Source organism: Xiphophorus hellerii, chromosome 2 (genome assembly GCF_003331165.1).
Source record: "Xiphophorus hellerii strain 12219 chromosome 2, Xiphophorus_hellerii-4.1, whole genome shotgun sequence".
Taxonomy (NCBI): domain Eukaryota; kingdom Metazoa; phylum Chordata; class Actinopteri; order Cyprinodontiformes; family Poeciliidae; genus Xiphophorus; species Xiphophorus hellerii.
Genome location: NC_045673.1, coordinates 30,049,870 through 30,068,827, shown reverse-complemented (window position 1 = coordinate 30,068,827; position 18,958 = coordinate 30,049,870). Strand labels below are relative to the sequence as shown.

Below are 18,958 nucleotides of genomic sequence, written 5' to 3'. Positions count from 1 at the left end.
GACATATGTGGCAAGGCCTTCAGATTCTCACAGACTACAAGACCCCCAATACCACCCCCGCTTCTACTGATGTCTCCTTCCTCAACGAACTTAACAACTTCTATGCTCGTTTTGAGAGAGGGAATACCACAACTGCAACCAAAGCAGCTACCACCCCAGGCCAACAGCCACAGACTTTCCTCCCCACTGACGTAGGAGCAGGATCCTCTGAGCAGGATTAAATCCCACAAGGCTGCGGGTCCTGATGGCATACCTGGACGTGTCCACAGAACGTGCTCTGGGGAGCTGGCAGGAGTGCTGACGGACATCTTCAACCTGTCCCTGGCCCGCGCTGTAGTACCGACCTGCTTCAAGTCTACCTCCATCGTCCCAATCCCCAAGAATCCCAACTCAACCAGACTCAATGACTACCGCCCGGTAGCCCTTACCCCCATCATTACCAAGTGCTTGGAGCGGCTGGTCCTAGCACACCTCAGATCCTGTCTCTCCCCCACACTAGACCCCCACCAATTTGCATACAGGCAGAACAGGAGCACAGAGGATGCAGTCTCTATAGCGCTGCACTCTGTCCTTTCTCACCTGGACAGTAAGAACACTTACGCCAGACTGCTGTTCTTAGATTTTAGTTTACCAAACTCACAGACCTCGGCATCAGTTCACTCATGTGTAACTGGTTGCTCGATTTCCTGACCAGTCGACCTCAACATGTCCGGCTGAACGTAAGCCCAAGAACAGAGACCTCTGACTAATACAGCATTCATTCATTTTTAATAACTATGAACTACCTCTTCAGACTTAGTGGAAACATTCAGTTTGGAAAAGCTCTAACCACAGATAAAGACCCAGCTGCAGCTGCTACTACTCTGCTGCTGCATTCTAAATATAAAGGTCCACTTTTAGCTCAGCGTCATCCAGAAGTCCTACCTCCCTAGCTGCTTCTGTTTGGTTCTGGCTCTTGTAGCTGGAGTTCCTGTGGTGGAAACGCACCTTTCCACAAGAGAAAAGGCAAATACTGCAGCTTTAAACCAGAGTACATCTGGTTTAAAGCTGCAGTATATTTGTTATGAGACAGACAATCTCTCTGCTACGTTACAGCTGGTTCACCACAGCAGAGCCTACAATAAATGCTAAGGCTAGTTAGAATGGCCACCGATGACAGCAGATAAAGTTTTCCTGGAACGGTAAATTATTTCTGTGCCATTATCAAATTTAGCAGCAAGTACAAAAGGTTGATTGACAGCGTTGAGGCCCTATTCCTGGTTCTCATTGGTTGTTTCTGATTAGTAGTGGTTCCATTTCTTAAGACAGCAATAGTAACTCAAGGAGGAGGTGGGGATCAATCTTTTCATAGATTATCTGTCTCATAACAGACTGTTACAACATAGTAACAGCTTTAACAAATATGTTAAAACATTTTTGTAAAAGATACAAACTGCAGCTTTCACACTTATTTAATTCTGAAACAGTACATCATCATATTGAAAGGATCCCTGATATTAACAACTGTTAATATAGGAATGCAGGTAATAAGGACTGGATCGCTTTTCCTTGTTTAGGTCAGATTATGCATAAAAATGACTGGATTAAATCAGGGGTGTAGAGTCCTCATGTTCTACAGTCCTGCAATGTTTAGATACAGCTCTTCTCCAACACACCTGAATCAAATTAATGGGTCATTACAAGGCCTCGATAGAGCATAAGAGGGAATTCAGCCAATAAGCGTGGCCTCTAAGCACATTGGCTCTGAGGTACAGTTCAGACCAAAAGTTTGGACACACCTTCTCATTGAATTCAATGCAGTAAGGCTGCAACCTTCAGAGCTGATAACAGAAAACAGTGACTCAGCGACCAGCAGGGGGACGTACCTTTTCTCTCGCATTTTTTCAATGTACTCAAACTTTGGGGTGAGAGCTCCATTGGAGGTGATGATGGCCTGGAGACAAACATGTTTAGATGGTCACATTAATATACTAAAAGAAAAGGCTTGATGTCTGTCATAACAATGGAAAATTATATCTTTTCAGTGGTCCAGATTCCTTTATGATATAATCAGAAACTGGTCCAGATGAAGAGTTTTTAGGCTTTCTGAAGGGGTTGTTACATCCTAATTTTTAAATCACTTTGGGAAAAAAAGTGGTGAGCCCAGTTCACACAACACGATTTTTTGCCCCAATTTTGCTTACGACAATTTTAGAATGTTCTGCGTTCTAAGAGTGTCGTTTGAGATAATTGTAACCGATCACCCTGTAGTGTGTGGTGTGTTACGACTGATTGGGTCCAGCTGGTAGAACGTCGGGACCGCTCCGATTTAAAGAGCTCCGACTATCACAGCGTATGTGGTGTTCCCCGACTAGGAGGAAGAACGCAACCTGGTGAATACGACAGGTTGCCAATCAGAAAAAATTATAATAAAAAAAAAACACAGAAAAATTATAAACTTTTCGCACACAGTACATCTGGTTTAGAAGCGCATTCTAACATTTGGTTGAAATGGTGCATTTAATTTCAGTCTGCAGTAATAACACAACAGGGAAATACAGAAGATGTTATCTACTGTAAGCTATCTGTAGTCTAAACAGAGGAGTAAATATAGAAAAAAATAGGTGCAGAAGTTCATTAAACTGTGACAAGCGCAGTGCGCTGCACAAACATTGTGCACGTGGCTCCAGGAGCGGCGGAGGTGATGCCAGAAAATTTGCAATTAACTCACCATGCAGTTTCAGTGAATGGAGCTGGTAGACGTTACCCTTCCACGATCAGTTGGGGAAAAAATAAGGATAACTGCCATCTGGTTTTCTAAAAACGAATACGCAGGACATACACTCTTCTAGCTCACACTGCTCTGATCTTTCAATTATTCAACTTTCTGAAACAAGGCCCAGTACATGCACATATTCTACGTCAACACAGCAAAAACTTAAAAACTTATAATTAAATGGTTATGGTTAATTAAACGACTTAACAGGAAAAGAAATACAAACCAGTGTAATGTTTGTTAAAAGGGAGGAAAAAGTACAACTCACCTCCATATTGTAGTGTAACAAATATAACCCTTGATCGCGCTAACTCCAGTTCTTAATCTAAAGCTTTGACTTTTTGTTGCATCTTTTTTCGGTTAAAATAAGTTCCCAAACTACAGTTACCGCTTCAACATCGTTGTCCATGTTTGTTTACTCTAAATTCAGGTGTGGTATTGCAGAATTTTAAGGGATTTCATATCTAGAATTGGAATGTTTGAGAGTGAAACCTCACACTCTACCATCGAACACATTATACTCGGCTAGTGTGTGGTCTCTCATGTTTTGAAAACCGGCTGACCATCGGCCGACAATTCTAAAATCGTGTAGTGTGAACTGGGCTTTACTTAAACTTTACTCTGGTTGCTATGACGTCTGGTGTAAACAATTTTAAACAATGCTCCATACTCTGCCAAACAAATCAATAATATCTGGATAATCAAATGACATCACTTACATCTCTGACTTGTGGGCTGAACTCCTCTTCATTGAGTGACTTGGTCGCATCTGAGAGCAGCTGGAATAACACACTGATCATCAATAAATGACTTTCTAGAAATCCAACCCTATCAGTCTGAGGTTACCAATGCGACGTGCTGCAGCGCTTTCACAGAGGCCTCCACAAGGAAAACACACAGCTTACCATCTCCCAGATGTAAGGGAAGAGTCGGTCTCCAAAGTACTCAGTGGCTTCAATCGGGAGCTGGGCAGGAAGGTTGTCGATTGAGCACATGAGGATCCCATTTCCCTCCACGCTGCACAGACACACACAACATGGTCTAATATTAGTCTCAGTTCAGACTACAACTATGTTCCTTAGAAATTAGCCTAAGAAAAGTGGTGATGCTAATAAAAGTGTCAAAAGCTACAGTGATGTTCGTGATGAAGAGCTTCTAAAGTGAGCTATCTGCAGTGTACCTGTCATGATCTATGTGCTGGTCTGCGTCATATATGCAGAAAGGCTTATCAATGGTGGTGCACTCAGTCATGAACTCTATGGAGCCGCCAGTATCTGCAGATATGTCACAGATGGCCAGTAGTCTGGGCAGAAAGCAGACAGTCAACACTCAGAGCATCAGCTTTATTCATCATATCAACAGTAAAAGTTATAGTTACGGCCTGAAAATATCATGTTACCACAATGGCTGCTTTTTGGAGGTTTCTTACTTGTGAGGCAGCGCTGGTGACCCCTCGTTGAGAGCACTCAAGGATCTAAGGGGTCTGATGAGCCTCTGGGCATCAAGGCGTCTGAGAAGCCTTGGGGTGTGGGGGTCCCAGTAGATGCCATTAATCAGACATGTTGTGTAGGGAGCAACCTGGTAGAAAGAGACACGACTGATGAGAGACACTGCTGACCTTAAACCTGCTCCACACAGCACCACATAATGCTGCCACCATCCACACAGCAAGCTCATTCTCCACTGGCAGGTTCCAAACATAATGAGAACAATTCAGATCAGCTGATTATTTCACTATGCATCATCTATACCTACTGTAAATCCTTCTGGATAATTTAGATAATGATATATACAGTATATATATATACAGTACAGACCAAAAGTTTGGACACACCTTCTCATTAAATTCAATGAGAAAGTGTGTCCAAACTTTTGGTCTGTACTATATATATATATATATATATATATATATATATATATATATATATATATATACTGCTCAAAAAAATAAAGGGAACACTTTAAGTGTTAAACACCTGTTTAAGTGTTCCCTTTATTTTTTTGAGCAGTGTATATGGATTTAGGTAATGCAGTCAAAATATTTAAACCAATATCCAACCATGAACATTATTTAAAAGAAATGTCCAAACAAAGAATAAAATGCACGTCACATCAGAAAGTGAAGCATGGTTGCTATGGAACATCCTGCACCAAACAGCTAGGGAACCGAATTACCAAAACTACAAGGTTCAAAACAACAAACAGGAGAAATGAGCGTTGGCTCCTGTAGCAGGGACAACAAACAAACCCAATACACTCTGGATTGAAAGGGATCCATGATTAGTTGTAACTAATCAAGGATTAGTTATTGTATCATTAGTTATTGTATTTATTTTAGACGTAAAAAAAAATACTGTAGGTTGTTTAGTTTTTATAAATTTTAATAAAATGTTGTCACATGAAAGTTGCCATGTTCACATTGCAAGGCATTCTGGGTAAATGACTTCTACAGGTCCAACTGCCCTAGCCAAAAGAGTGATGATCATGAGTAACATCTTTAAGCCTTTTTAATTTGAACCGGAGCGCTTTCAAGTCGATGGAAATGTAGAAAGCACAAGAGGTGATGAAGATCAGGAGAACCAAACAGAAGAAGAGGACAGAGTTGGCTGACGAAGCTAGTGTTTTGCTGCTGCTCTTACCTTCAGCTTCATAAATGAAACACTGTGTTATCAGCAACTTTTTAGCTAACAAGAAAATTACGACATATTTAGGCCAACATGTTCTGTTCAACAATCCTGGATCACTTTAAAGACACAGACAAAAAAATACACAAGGGGAAATATTTCCTTTAGTGGTGTCTGCAAGCCTCTGGAAGTTAAAGTGAGCAAAGAACACAGTTTATGGATTCTATTCTGGCCAAAATTGAATACATGATTGGGATCCTTCAACTGCTTAATGCACTAAAATTGAAACATTATTTTTACAATTATTTATTTACTATGTAATGTATTTAACTATTCAATTTTTTTTAAATATTTTACCGTATTTTCGGCACTATAAGGCGCACCACATTATAAGGCGCACCTTCAATGAATGGCCTATTTTTAAACTTTTTTCATATACAAGGCGCACCGGATTAGGCTTTTGAGAAAATTGAAGGTTTTTAGGTGCGTCTTATAGTGCGGAAAATACGGTAATCTTTTTCAGAGACTATGAAGAGGAACCAAATTAAACTAAACTGCCTGAGGCTATCAGACTTTATAATACTCACATAGTCTAGAGCTGTGCGTTTTAAATGTTGAATATAGATTTAGCAATATATAGAGCAATATTTGTGTGTCCTTAAGACTATCACTGCTAATTGTTAGTTATTGTTGTATATTTATTATTATTATTACTACTTTATTTATTTATTATTGTGTGTCATACTAGGACAAACAAAATTTTCCCCTTTTAGGGGATCAATAAAGTATTATCTTATATTATCTTAAATTAGTCCCTCCAGGATGTTGCACTGGATGTTTTTTTTGTGATCATTGTGGCCTAGAATTACAGATTTTGTGGCACCTTTTTCAAAACGTTGTGGTCAAAGATGCAAATTACTTAAACTATATTTTTGGCCTAGAATGGTCACAGAAAAAAGTTGAAATTGAGACACAGAGCCTTCCCTTTCCTTTTCTTTTTCTAATCCCTCCTTACCTGAGAAGACCCTGCATCACTGTCCTGCTGCTGGCCTCTGGTCTAATGTCCTCCCTGACTCTTTCTATTGTGACAATAAAGATTTCTTTTAAATATGAGAAAAGCAGCAGTGAGCACAACTTCTGTACAGAAATTAAAGTGGGTTGGGTTTATTCCTGGCATTTGCTGGCAAGGGAAGGAACATGTGTAATGCCAACATTAATCAAAATTACTTAATATCATTACTTATGATATTAACCATCATTTAGAAAGCATTATCTGAAACAAAAAGTTTTTTGCCTTCTAACCCTGGCTACCTGCTGAAGATTACACATCCTAACACCACCCAGCTTGGATCCACAGGTGTAACCCGTACCAATACGTGTACACTCGTGGTGCATTTAAAGATGGCTCAGAAAATCACGTTTGCACATCTTAAAAAGTGCAGGCCGCAAAGGGCACAGACAAAGGAAGTGCAGGGGAGATGTCCCACATGTCAAGTTACACCCATTGACTGTGTAAACAATATAAGCAGACTGTACACAACATCTCAACATGGTTTTTGCAAAAAATTTAAAAATGAAAGAAATCACACATGCTTTCATCTTGCATTTTCAGTTTTCAAGAGATATAATGAATGAAACAAGAAGTTAAATTATAACAAGGCTAAGAATACTGATTAAAATTCAGCCAAATACAGTGATTGGTGAGAAAATGGGTACATAATTAATACAATAATGTCGAAATGGGTTAATGTGATTGGCTGAAACATAAGTTTCAGCCAATCTTCGTTGGGAACGAAGCCCCAAACGTGGGGCTTCGTTCATATGATTGGTTGAAACAAGGAAGCTATCTGATTGGTTGCTGATCATCCAATCAGATAGACCATTTATTAAAAAAAGACATTTGTGGATTGAGACCTCAGAGGAGTCTCAAAATTCACACACAAATGCAGCGTAACTCACAGGCCAGAAACAGCTTGTAAATCAAGATATATTTGTGTTTGCATCAAAAATACAAGTGTGGATTTTGTTCTGTGCATTTGTGAATTATGAGACAGTTTTAGATCCAAAAAGGACCTGTAAGTTGAGTTTCTATTTTTAGGCATTTTACCTAAAAGCAATATTGCACAACAATATAAGCAACAAATATATTAAAATATGTAAGAATAACACAAGAAGCATTATTGTGTGGATGTTTGAAGCATTACAGAAAACAATGTCAGGTTTACTGACGTAAAGGTAATCCTTTGCTTCTTTATTTAGAAAATGTCAACATTTCATCTGATATACCAATCATTTACCCACAAAATGGGGATAAATATCCTGTGTACAGAGTGCTTTTGAACTATAGGTTTTAATTAGGGCAATGTTTGACTTTCATACTGCTGGACAGTATGATATTAGTTCCTGCTGCTGAATGGAACGTGAGAGCTCCAAGTGACTGACAGAAGCTCCTGGGAGGCTGCATGGAGGCGGTGCGAGGAGGGGGAGTGAAGAAAAGTAACTCACGCTGGTTCTGAAGTGTGAGGTGTAGAGTTCTGGGTGGTTTTCATACTCCATGGGATCATAGTTGCCATCGCTCTTCCTCACCAGGTGGTGGCGCCGGCTCAGAACTGTGGCATACACTTTGTTCATATCTATGAAGAACAACTCTGTTAGTGTGTTGTTAGAACACCACATCAAGTTTAAAGTCAACACATTTTGTCAGACAACACACACTGAACTAAATGGATTCATTTTATCCTACAATCTGATTGTGTACATGCACAGAGATCCTTCATCAGATTAAAATGTATTTGAATTAAATAATTCGAATACTTTGTTTATATGAGCACAAAACTAGTTAAACTGGTCATGACGTGTTTACATGGCCCAGGCTTTATTCAGGACAGAAACACTGACATGCACATCCATCCATTTTCTTCTCCTTGTCCCTGGCCCTTAAGTAGGGAGGCCCAGACCTCCCTCTCCGAACCTAGCTGAGGTAAATCGTCTCTCCTGGGTCTCCTATCAGGGAGGTGTCCATCCTAACCAGATGCTGAGCCACCTCAACTGGTTCCTCTGGATGAGGAGAAGCAGAGGCTCTACTCTGAGTCCCTACCAGAGTTTCTATCTCTAAGGCAGAGACCAGACACCCTGCAGAGGAAACCCATTTCAGCTGCTTGTATCTGTGATCTCATTCTTCTGGTCTCTACTCAGAGCTGGTAACCAGCTGGTAACCAATTATCAATTGTCCCAAACTATCCCTCTCATTCAGATTACAATTTAATTCCAATAGATCTTAATTCAATTAGAATATTCTGATTGCGGTGTTAATGTGATGCATTTTCATTCCGATTGGCCGTTCATGTAAACGTGCTGAGAAAGTCTACTTTCTCATGTTGATCTGTTTTAGAAAATCATGAAAACAGAGGGAATTATCTGGTTGTTGAAATAAAAGAAGGTCAATAAATTTATTAGTTTCATTGCACAAATGAACTTTATGACTCTTAAACACACGTTCAGTTTGTGTGTTTAAGAGTCATAAAGCCGTGTGTATGAGCCATGATTCATGTAATCACGGCTCATAATTACATGGATGTAAAATTATTTCATCTTTATTTTAACAAGACACAACCAATATGTGATACTGCACAGAAGCCATTTTTCCATTGTGTATGTGAGATTGTGGCCATTTTATTCAATGTTGGAGCTCAGTCTGAAAGGTTGGAGAACTGCTGAGCTACACACTGCTGCTGTAGAAACATCATACCTCCAGTTTCAGAGACATCTTTCAACTCATGAGGTTCAACATATTCAACAGGAAGTTCATTGATCATATCTTGGGCTCCCTAAAGGAATACAAAATACAAAATGAATGTAAAAATAAAAATCAGGGACTTTCTCTTAGCTTCAGCTGCCTTTAATCTCATTCTCGATGTTTGAATATTCAAACTGAATTGAACATTTGTGTACCTTGGAGACATTTCCTGTTCCGGTGAAGCAAAAGGTGAGGGGGCCAATGGATCTGGGCATGAGACCCATGGAAATCTCATAACCACAATCCCTCATGGCCTGGATGGCCTGGCTGACGTTCCTGTAGTTGTGTGCCATGCCAATGTGCTGTGAACATCAGAGAGCAGAGGTGACTGCTTCTGTTTGTTCCTGTGAAACATTTTTGGACAGATTCAGATCAAATAAATTAAGAATAAATTTGTTACCATGAAAGGAGTGTGGTGGCCAAGAGCCAAGAAACGAAGTCCCAAACCATGAAGAATGTTAATCATTCCTACAAGAAAGTGGAGTCATTTTCATTTTAATACACGTAGATTGACGAAAAAGATAATGACCAAAAAAATTACTTTTAATCATGTTAAATGGAATTTGGATTCATTTAGCAAACAAAAATTGGTTTTCTGTTTGGTCTCCCTAAAATCTGAGGCTATGTTCACACTGCAGTCTGAAGTGATTAAAATCAGATTTTTCTGCCCTTATGTGACCTGTATCTGATCTTTTCATGACAGCCTGAACACCACAAATCGGATTTGTACAAATGCGACCCAGTGCACATGGATATGTAGTCCTAAATCCGACAATTCTCTGATCAAATTTGACCCGAGTCTGTATGGCCAGGTGGCATTCATCCGACCTGTACATTATTGATAAACATCACGATTCAGCATTCTCATACACAGAAGCGGGAAGAAAAACAACATGGTGGATGATAATGAGGATCAAGTTGTTAATGTGCTGGCTCTGGTTGGATAACAACTTTAAAATAGCAAGATATGCTGCACCATTATCCATGTTTATGTTCACTGAGCACGCTCGCTATGTGTGAACGTTATGAACTCTGATCTGCCTTGTTGCTGAAAAAGTGTTTTATAAATAAAACTCCTCCTTCTTCTACAGCGTCCTCTGCTGTGCATGCAGGCAGCTTTTAGGTCATTTGTAGTTCACACAACAGATCACATACATGTCACATATATTTGGAAATGTGAACGACCACACAAAAAAAATATAAAGAAATCAGATTTCACAAAAAAGAAATTTGAATTGCGTCACTGACTCAATAAAACCACTTACATGATTTCAAAAGATGAACTACTGTGCTTTCATCCTATTATTTTAATAATAAATATTTCTCACAGACTACTATAAATTCCACAGCAATACAGAGTGTTGCTGTTTTCCTCTGTAGTAACTGGGTAGTAACGCCAGCACCATATTGTGATGTAATGAGGGCAAGTCAAACCGCAAACAACTCAGGCTGAACGCACAGAAGCAGAGGAAGTTGTGAAGATTCAGTGAAGATTTGAGTAATTTACCTGCAGTTTTGGATAAATTGCTCAAATCTTTGCTGAAATCCTCACAACTGGGTAGCACTTGGTAGTAACATCACTCTGCGATGCTGAGAAGTTTACAGTAGACTGTAAGAAAAAATATTTAAAACTTTTGTGTACAAAGGATGAAGTTCATCTTGTCAAGACATGTAAGTGGTTTTATTGTGTTTGAGACATTTTAAGGCCTGCAGTGTGAACGAGACCTAAGACCTAGCTTCAACAAAATCTGGTTCCAATTAGGTGAAATTTGATTTTATTACAAAGAATGATTCATTTGCTACAGTTTCATCATAATGTCTGATTATGCCTAAGGAGTGCTGGGAAATGACCAACCAGCTGAAACAAACAGAGGAGAACCTAACATACCTGCAACACCGGCCCACTGGCCAAACGCTACAATACGATAACCATTGGGGTCAACCATCTTCTCATAGTCAATAAGACGAACTTCCTGAAAAACACAAAGTTGATTTTCTTATTGTTTTTCATGGAATATAGATGGAGATTACACCCTGACTCCCATTGGTCATTGTGACAGAAGAGCCATCACAAGCTGGGATGTAGTAAAGTGCCAGCATGCAAGCACACCTGCACACTTACATACACACTCACACACATTCACACAACCGACAACTTACTTTTTGTTTCAGCTCAAACTGGCTCGGTTCATTGTGGTGCACATGCGGTGTTCTTGTATATCCATCCTAGCTTGTTATTTTCAGCGTCAAACATGTTCCCGGTTCAAATTTTCAAACATTTTCCGAATTGTGGCACACTGGGAAGGAGTCGCATGATGGCTTAATGAGCTCATCAGAACCTATGGGGTGTTTTCTATTAAATTGAATATTGTATTTTTGGTCACAAGTTGTTGTTTTTTTCCTTTTTCTCAGAGCTATGATTATTTTGTATACTTTGATAAGAGTTTACTTGAGTTAGAAGTAATTGTTTTATTTTTTCATCCTGTGGGCAGTCTGTGGCTATAAAGAAGGGCTCAAGACCACAAGGAGTCAGTTTGTGGTTAGACCCTCAAGAGGTCATACTGAAAAGCCGATAGCTTTGCAATGTGGACTTTTTTCAATGAAGGTACTGCTGTTTTGTTTTTACTTTTTTTTTTACCTGCCTTGGACGTCCTCTGTATATACACTGCACAACTCCTCTTTTGTTCACTTGAAGCCTGAAGAACAGCACCATAAATTTCACTGAAGTGAACTACAGCATTGGCCAATCACTTTTGTTTTGTCCAAGTCATAATAGAGCCCCGCCACAGTCATCATGACTGAACTGATGAAATCAGATTTTTTAACCTCTCCTTTCTCTCCCTGTCATATTGTTCTTTATGTTTTCTTCAAAGCAACATTGTTAAAAAAAATTAAGAGTTGCCACTTAATTAAAATGTTTTTTGTGAGGATGGCTGGGACCATCACTGAGCATCTTGGCAGCTGGCCCTCAGGCCTCAACATCTGATTAGGAGTCCATCAAGTCAGTCTCTATGGAACTAAAGGAAACATTGTCTAGGGACAACTGTAAATCTCAAATTGTCACATAGACCTTAAAATTATGAGACACTGAGAACTAATTTCTGTTCTCAATGTACCCTGTTCCGCTTAGGGTGCAGAGAGTGAAATATGTTGCAGGATTTGAAGCACAAGGAATGTGCCTACCCTGCTGGGTTGTCCTCTACATTTTACTAAATGTGTATATAAGCTTGAAAGTGATGTCTTTCCATATCCTCATCCCCAGTTTCCAACTTTGTGGAAAATTAGTGTGTAAAGGAGGATATGCAGACTTCTATGTGGCCTGATAATTACAGTCAAATTAATTTTGTTTGTGACAATAAGGATCCCGAGATACTTGAACTCCTCTACTTGGGGCAGGACACCCCCCCTGACGTTCCCACCCTCATCTATGGTCATGAGCTTTGGGTCATGACCGAAAGAACGAGATCGCGGATACAAGCGGCCGAAATGGGTTTTCTCCGTAGGGTGTCTGGGCTCTCCCTCAGAGATAGGGTGAGAAGCTCAGTCATCCGGGAGGGACTCATAGTAGAGCCGCTGGTCCTTCACGTCGAGAGGAGCCAGTTGAGGTGGCTCGGGCATCTGGTCAGGATGCCTCCTGGACGCCTCCCTGGTGAGGTGTTCCGGGCACGTCCCACCGGGAGGAGGCCCCGGGGAAGACCCAGGACACGCTGGAGGGACTATGTCTCTCGGCTGGCCTGGGAACGCCTCGGGATTCCCCCGGAAGAGCTGGAAGAAGTGGCAGGGGAGAGGGAAGTCTGGGCCTCCCTTCTGAAGCTGCTACCCCCGCGACCCGAACCCGGGTAAGCGGAAGAAGATGGACGATAAGGTAGATTACACATATAAATAAATGACTTTCAGAGACCTGAAAGAAGTAAAATGAAAAACACCCTTTAACTAGAAGAACCTCAGGATGTCAGAAATGGTGGATGGATACAAGAACCAGCTTACTGCAGATGAACTATCAGTGGGAAGGGTGTCCTAACTTTTTCCTTTGTTCTTCTCTTGTCTTCAATGAGTAAAATTCAGTTTAGTTTTGGTGCTTAGACTAAAGATTAAACATTAATGAACAATTTTTTTTTCCTTTCAAGCAGCTGTATATCTCACGGATTACCCTGTGTTGAAGCACTGATCAAGGCTGACCGGCAGAAACTAGGACAAAGTGTCAGAGACAGACAGAAAGGAAGACCTGCAGACCTGGACATATCAGCAGGATGCCATCCCAGAACCAATGTGGACCAATACAGTGCTGATGAATGGCAGCAAGTTTTCTACATGACTAGACCCAGAATGTTTAGACCAATCAACAACTGTTCTTACAAGAATCAGAGGTCAGGGACAAAACAACTAAAATAGTACCATCCATGATCAAACCTTTCAAAAAATTATCAACCATCTGATTTTGAAACTAGGGGTGACTTTGAGAAATATTTATTTTAGATGTAAAAATAATACAGTAACAATATGGTAGGCTGTTTAGTTTTTATAAATTTTAATAGAATATTGTCACACGAACGTCGCCATGTTGTTCACGCTGCAATGCATTCTGGGTACATGACATGCTTGGTCGGACTACGCCAGCTCTGTCCAGCCAAACCATCGATGAGTCTTTAAGCCTTTTCAAATTGAACAGCAGCACATTGAAATTGATGTGAATGTAGAAATCACAAGGAGTAATGAAGATGAGGAGGACCTAACAGATGAAGAGGACAGAGATGGCCAAAGAAGCTAGTGGTGGCGCTGCTGCCAACTTCATCTTCATAAATAAAATAAATGACACAAACCTCTGATCCAAGTGTGAGATCTGCTAAGTATTTCTATAAGAAGCTCTGTCAAGTCTAGTCTTTGGTCCGGTAGCAGCTGTTTAGGGTCTGGCTCTCCCGTCCAGTGTCAGATTGGTGGTTTCACATTCAGTACCGGCGGCAGTAGCAATAGCTCCATTATCATTTCATAGAGCTCCAAACGCTTCATGTCTCTGATTTTTCTCTCATTTTCGCATCACTAGGTGAGGTCTACGCATTGTCTAGATAAAAACTGTCAGCACAGCATTTGCTTTTAGCTTGCGAAGGTAACGATCACCTGTTAAAGCCTTCGTCAATTTTGCTTGTACAAATGACTCAAAGTTTTCATGAGAGAAATATTGAGGGCACAAATAGGTTCTTCGGAAGTTTTGTTCGGCACTTTTCATACTGCCCTCTTCTTTTTTGTCATGTGCTAAATGATACAGTCACAGCACTGTTTGTATTTTTTTTATTACAGGCTACACAGACACAGTCTGGCATTACATCAGTCAAGCACAATATGATAAAAAAAAACTGGGGTAAAGTTAGCCTTCCTGTATTTCCTCTGTAACGTAGAGGAACAGAGGAAATATCAGTAAAGTAGAAAACGGACACAACCGCGTCATCAACCCAGCAAGGTGAAAAAATGGCAACCTCCATGGGTGAAAAATATAACAAAATATTTAAAAAAATTTAAGTAATTAGGAGTTTATTTGTATCACAAACAGTACATTTTTGGTCAATACAAAATTTACAACATTTATAGGCAAACTAACCATGGGTCCCTTTAAAGATTGAACAGGGAAGTCTATTGAGGAGAAGTGTGTGTTGGGTTAGACGTGTGAAGCTTTGGCACACATAACTGATAAAAGACTTTCAGATCATCCTTGATATTTGACAAAAGCATATTTCGTTGTGAACACAGGAATACAGAGTACTTAGTAGGCTACAGTAGTTAAGAGGAAGAACAGTGTGTAACTGACCTTGTTGAGCAGGTCATCCAGTAGTCCCATGTTGGCCTCCTGAGCTTTGATGGTATGGGAGAAGAAAGCATACGTCTTCCTGGGGATGACCTTCTCCTCCGGGGGCCTCTTCACTCCAACAATCAGAGATGCCTCAGAAATGTCCTCCTGAATGATGGCCCCTGCCTTCATATAGAACTGAAACAGAGCTCATGGTGAATGAGACAGCAGGAACCACCATGACCTGTATGTCCGTCACTGCCTGAGCTTTACTGCAGCACTGTATAGGGTTGAAAAGGTAGGACAATTCCAAGGGCCCCTGACTGACAGAGGGCCCTCCCACAAATTTATTTATTTATTTCTTATAGAAACTGAAAAAAATTGGGGGTCTTGTCAATTATAAAATTAATCATATAGTGTTCTTAAAATTGTTCATCAGTAAAAAATAAATGTTACCCCTCCCAGACCAAAAAGCACACATCCATATTTTCACTGAACAACCCCCTGGACCTGCATGAAATGGTTCGTTCCTGCTTAGCGCACTTGGATGCTGTGCTCAGCAGCAGTCAGTAGAAGACAAGAACAACTGTGCAGTTACTATGCTGCCAAGCAAAATTGTAAAGTCAGGTTTTCAAAAAAATTGAGAAATAGAGAGAGAAAAAGACAAGAGTGTCAAGTTTATGACGCAACTAAATCTGAAAAGGTTCAGGTATATGAATACCTTCACAAGGTACTGGTTCAGACTGCATGAATAGCTCATGAGTTAGCTGTACAGCAGACTGTAGTGGACTGTTCCCGAATCAAGTGAGTATCTGTCTATGTTTGAAAAAAAGCTGGCCTACCTTCTCATGGATGGCGCGGCGGTTAGACGGCTGGACCAGGACTTTGACACCGTCATTCGTCAGCTCCCTGACATGGCGGGGAGCCAGTGGGGCCCTCCTTTCCCAGGGGTTGACGTCCTCACGGCGGATAGCCATGACGGCCCTGTGGTGCTTGTTGCGCCGCTGAGCCCCCACGCAGCTGGGCGTCCTGCTGCGGTGCAGGCCCACAAGTCTGAGCATGGCTTCAGCCGTCCTGCTGACAGAGACAGGAACACCAGCTGAGGACTAACATGGTCATTCAGAGGACACAGAGGTGAGACTGGGGGCTCCAGATACCAATATGGATACCAATATCAATACTGATACTAATATCAATATCAATAGATAACAATTCCAATATCAATACAGATAAATACTGATAGCCATAAGAATACCATTATCCATACCAATATTGATATAGCTATTGATACCAATAACAGAACTGATACCAATATCGATCACACTACTGATACCAATATCGGTATCATTCCTAGCTGCATGGACAACTTGCAACTGAGAGATCTGGCTGGCTCACTGCTGCAGGAGAACTTAAGGCCCCAGCTCTACCCGACCAGAACACCCAGAACCACCAACTGGCCCATAGAACCAGAACATATGTGGTTCTGGTTCTTATACCACATACCTGAAGAGAACGTCTGGCCCTGCAGAGTTGCAGCTTCCTGTCAGTATGGCAGCTGCTGGTTCAGCCAATCAGTAGCAAGTTCACACATCATGATGTTTATTGGGGGAAAATGCCACTAACTATGGCTCTATGAGTGGCATAAATCCATATTACCCATCAAAAATATTCAATATTAAGTCTCAAAGCTTCAAATGGTTACTTTAGTTTCTGAGGAAATCAGACCTATATAGAAACATGCTTTGTTTCAATAACCTGTTCCAGTAAAGTCCTCCACAAGAAAGACGGGACAGAAATGCTGCCCACACTGCCAAACATACTAACACCATAGTATTCCCATGGCAACCTGGCCTGAGCTAAACTCCAGGGACAGTGCACATCAACAAGCTCCAGAACCAACCAAAAGGATGACCTGGAGGTCACTACCAAAGCAACATGCTCTCCTCCGTGCTACGCTGCATTGATGCAATAATTCATGCAAAAGGAGCCCTGACCACATACACCGTACAGTGTGTCCCTGTCCACAGCCCAGCAGGACACACGCTCTGGTTCTGGACTTCTTCTAAACAACATAGGAGCGTCAGTGAGTTGGGTGTTACCATATGGTCTGCATATCACGTCCCCTGCTACACTGTATGGGTAACCTGAGAAGTTCTTCCCAGGGAAGGAAGTGGGGACAGTGTGGGACAGAGTGGGCCTCCGGGGACAGCGCAGCAGCCCTGCAGCTCTTGTCTAGGAAACACTTCCTGACCTGTAGCTTGAGCTCCAGTTTCTGGAGCTGCTTCCGCACATTGACCTGCCCACACAGCCAGAACGTGAACTTGAACCCGAACCCGAACCAGCACCGCTGCTCCTGCAGGTTCCAGCTTACCTTTCTCACCGGGTTCTGTACGCCTCAGCGGCTCTGGGCCAAGAAAGGCTACGATAATACTCCGAGTATGTCACCCAGGCAGAACATGAAAATCCAAGTTAGCTCCACCACACGTGCGCAGAGTAAACTAATCCGCTTCCGGTCAGAGTTTCAAAATAAAACCTCAAAAACAAAAACATTCATTTCAGGATTTACGTGCCGTAATGTATGGAAGCCCGTTTCCGCCATTCTGTAAAAAAAGAAAAAAATTATCTCATTATTTTGAGCTACTATCTCATTATTTTGAGATACTATCTCATTATAATGAGATAGTAACTCATTATTTTTGAGATGCTATTTCATTATAATGAGATATATATATTTTTTTTTAATAAAGTGGCGGAAACGGGCTTCCATAGTAATGTATTGGCACAAACGAAACAGAGTCATTCGCATCCCCGTTGATGTGAAATAATTTGCATAAAGCTGTAAACACACAATATTGTTCTGTTAAGTTATGCTAATCACAATGCTGTAGAAATCATTATAACTAACAAGCTTGAAAACATCAATGTACTGTGGAACAAATGTGTGATTAGAGAAGAGAAGTACTGAAACAAATGAACTTTTAAATAATATTCCAGTTTATTGAATAAACCTTTAGCTTTGGCCAGATCGCCCTTGTCACAAACTGCAAACAGGTTCTATACTGTTGAAAGAAAGTCATAAGGGAGTTGCAGTTTCGGGAACATGAAAGCTAAAAATCATAACATTGACAGATTGTCATTATATTATATTATATTATATTATATTATATTATATATAATATACAGTTTTTGAAAGTGCTGTTGGAGTTCTTGGGGGGGGGGGGGGGGGGGGGGGACTTTTCGACATCTTGTAAAACTAATGTTCTGTTGAACCACAGAAGTTCCTTTCATTAGTGTATTTAAGTATTTTTATTTACACTTGGAAAATGATTTCAGACTGTTTTTTGTTAACCAAAATGGTTTTGGCTAGTTTGCATTTATGTTTGTCTATTTTATTTATTTTTTGACGCAGTATTTTGTGATTTTATATATAAATATATATTTTTATTTCGGTGACTGTTTACAAAGGAAAGTAAAAAAATATATAAAAAAAACATTATTTGGCCAAAGGAAAGAAAAAAGCAGAACATCTTGTTGTGATATCGTTATTGAGGTATTTCAAAATATATATTTTTTGATATTATTTTTGGGAAGGTCTGCCACCCTTAACTTTCATATGACTGTGTGTATGTAAATGTGTGTGAAATAACACCCCATCACTGAGCCAGTTTCAGGTCATCTTCTGTCATCTGATTTTGGAGCGTTGACAAAAATATGACTTCTTGTTTTCTGAGTTTGTTTGTGTTTTTTTTCCCCCCAACATAAATTATGAAGTGAAAAATTTTCAATATTGTTATTACGGCAACTCATTATAGCAGTTTTTACTAAATGCAATTTTTCTTTAAAAATATATATCCAAGAATCTTTGTCAACTCTGTTACCATATGGTTTTCTTTAAAGTTGTGACATTAAATTTATATGTCACAGTTATATAAACATCATGGCATGATGTCACTTCATCCTACTGGTAAAGAATAAATAAATCCATCCACACATACATTTTGCAG

The 18,958-nt window shown here is 40.3% G+C and overlaps 1 protein-coding gene across 4 annotated transcripts in view; it reads right to left on the bottom strand.

Annotated features, from left to right (window-relative positions):
• aass (aminoadipate-semialdehyde synthase) overlaps nt 1-17,460 on the bottom strand; it is a 32,957-nt gene extending 15,497 nt beyond the window's left edge. Inside the window, exons 1-13 of one of the 4 annotated variants that reach the window (XM_032546272.1) lie at nt 17,326-17,460; nt 15,797-16,035; nt 14,976-15,152; nt 11,064-11,148; nt 9,576-9,643; nt 9,331-9,477; nt 9,128-9,206; nt 7,885-8,012; nt 4,185-4,333; nt 3,936-4,058; nt 3,661-3,772; nt 3,475-3,534; nt 1,866-1,933 (exon numbers count right to left, since the gene is read on the bottom strand). In XM_032546272.1, coding sequence (XP_032402163.1) covers nt 1,866-1,933; nt 3,475-3,534; nt 3,661-3,772; nt 3,936-4,058; nt 4,185-4,333; nt 7,885-8,012; nt 9,128-9,206; nt 9,331-9,477; nt 9,576-9,643; nt 11,064-11,148; nt 14,976-15,152; nt 15,797-16,015 — 1,415 coding nt within the window. In that variant the 5' untranslated portion in view covers nt 16,016-16,035; nt 17,326-17,460. Of the gene's footprint in view, nt 1-1,865; nt 1,934-3,474; nt 3,535-3,660; nt 3,773-3,935; nt 4,059-4,184; nt 4,334-7,884; nt 8,013-9,127; nt 9,207-9,330; nt 9,478-9,575; nt 9,644-11,063; nt 11,149-14,975; nt 15,153-15,796; nt 16,036-17,325 lie in introns of those variants that run through there. The other 3 variants (XM_032546280.1, XM_032546289.1, XM_032546266.1) reach the window with 3 other exon arrangements.
• Nucleotides 17,461-18,958: the final 1,498 nt, after the last annotated feature.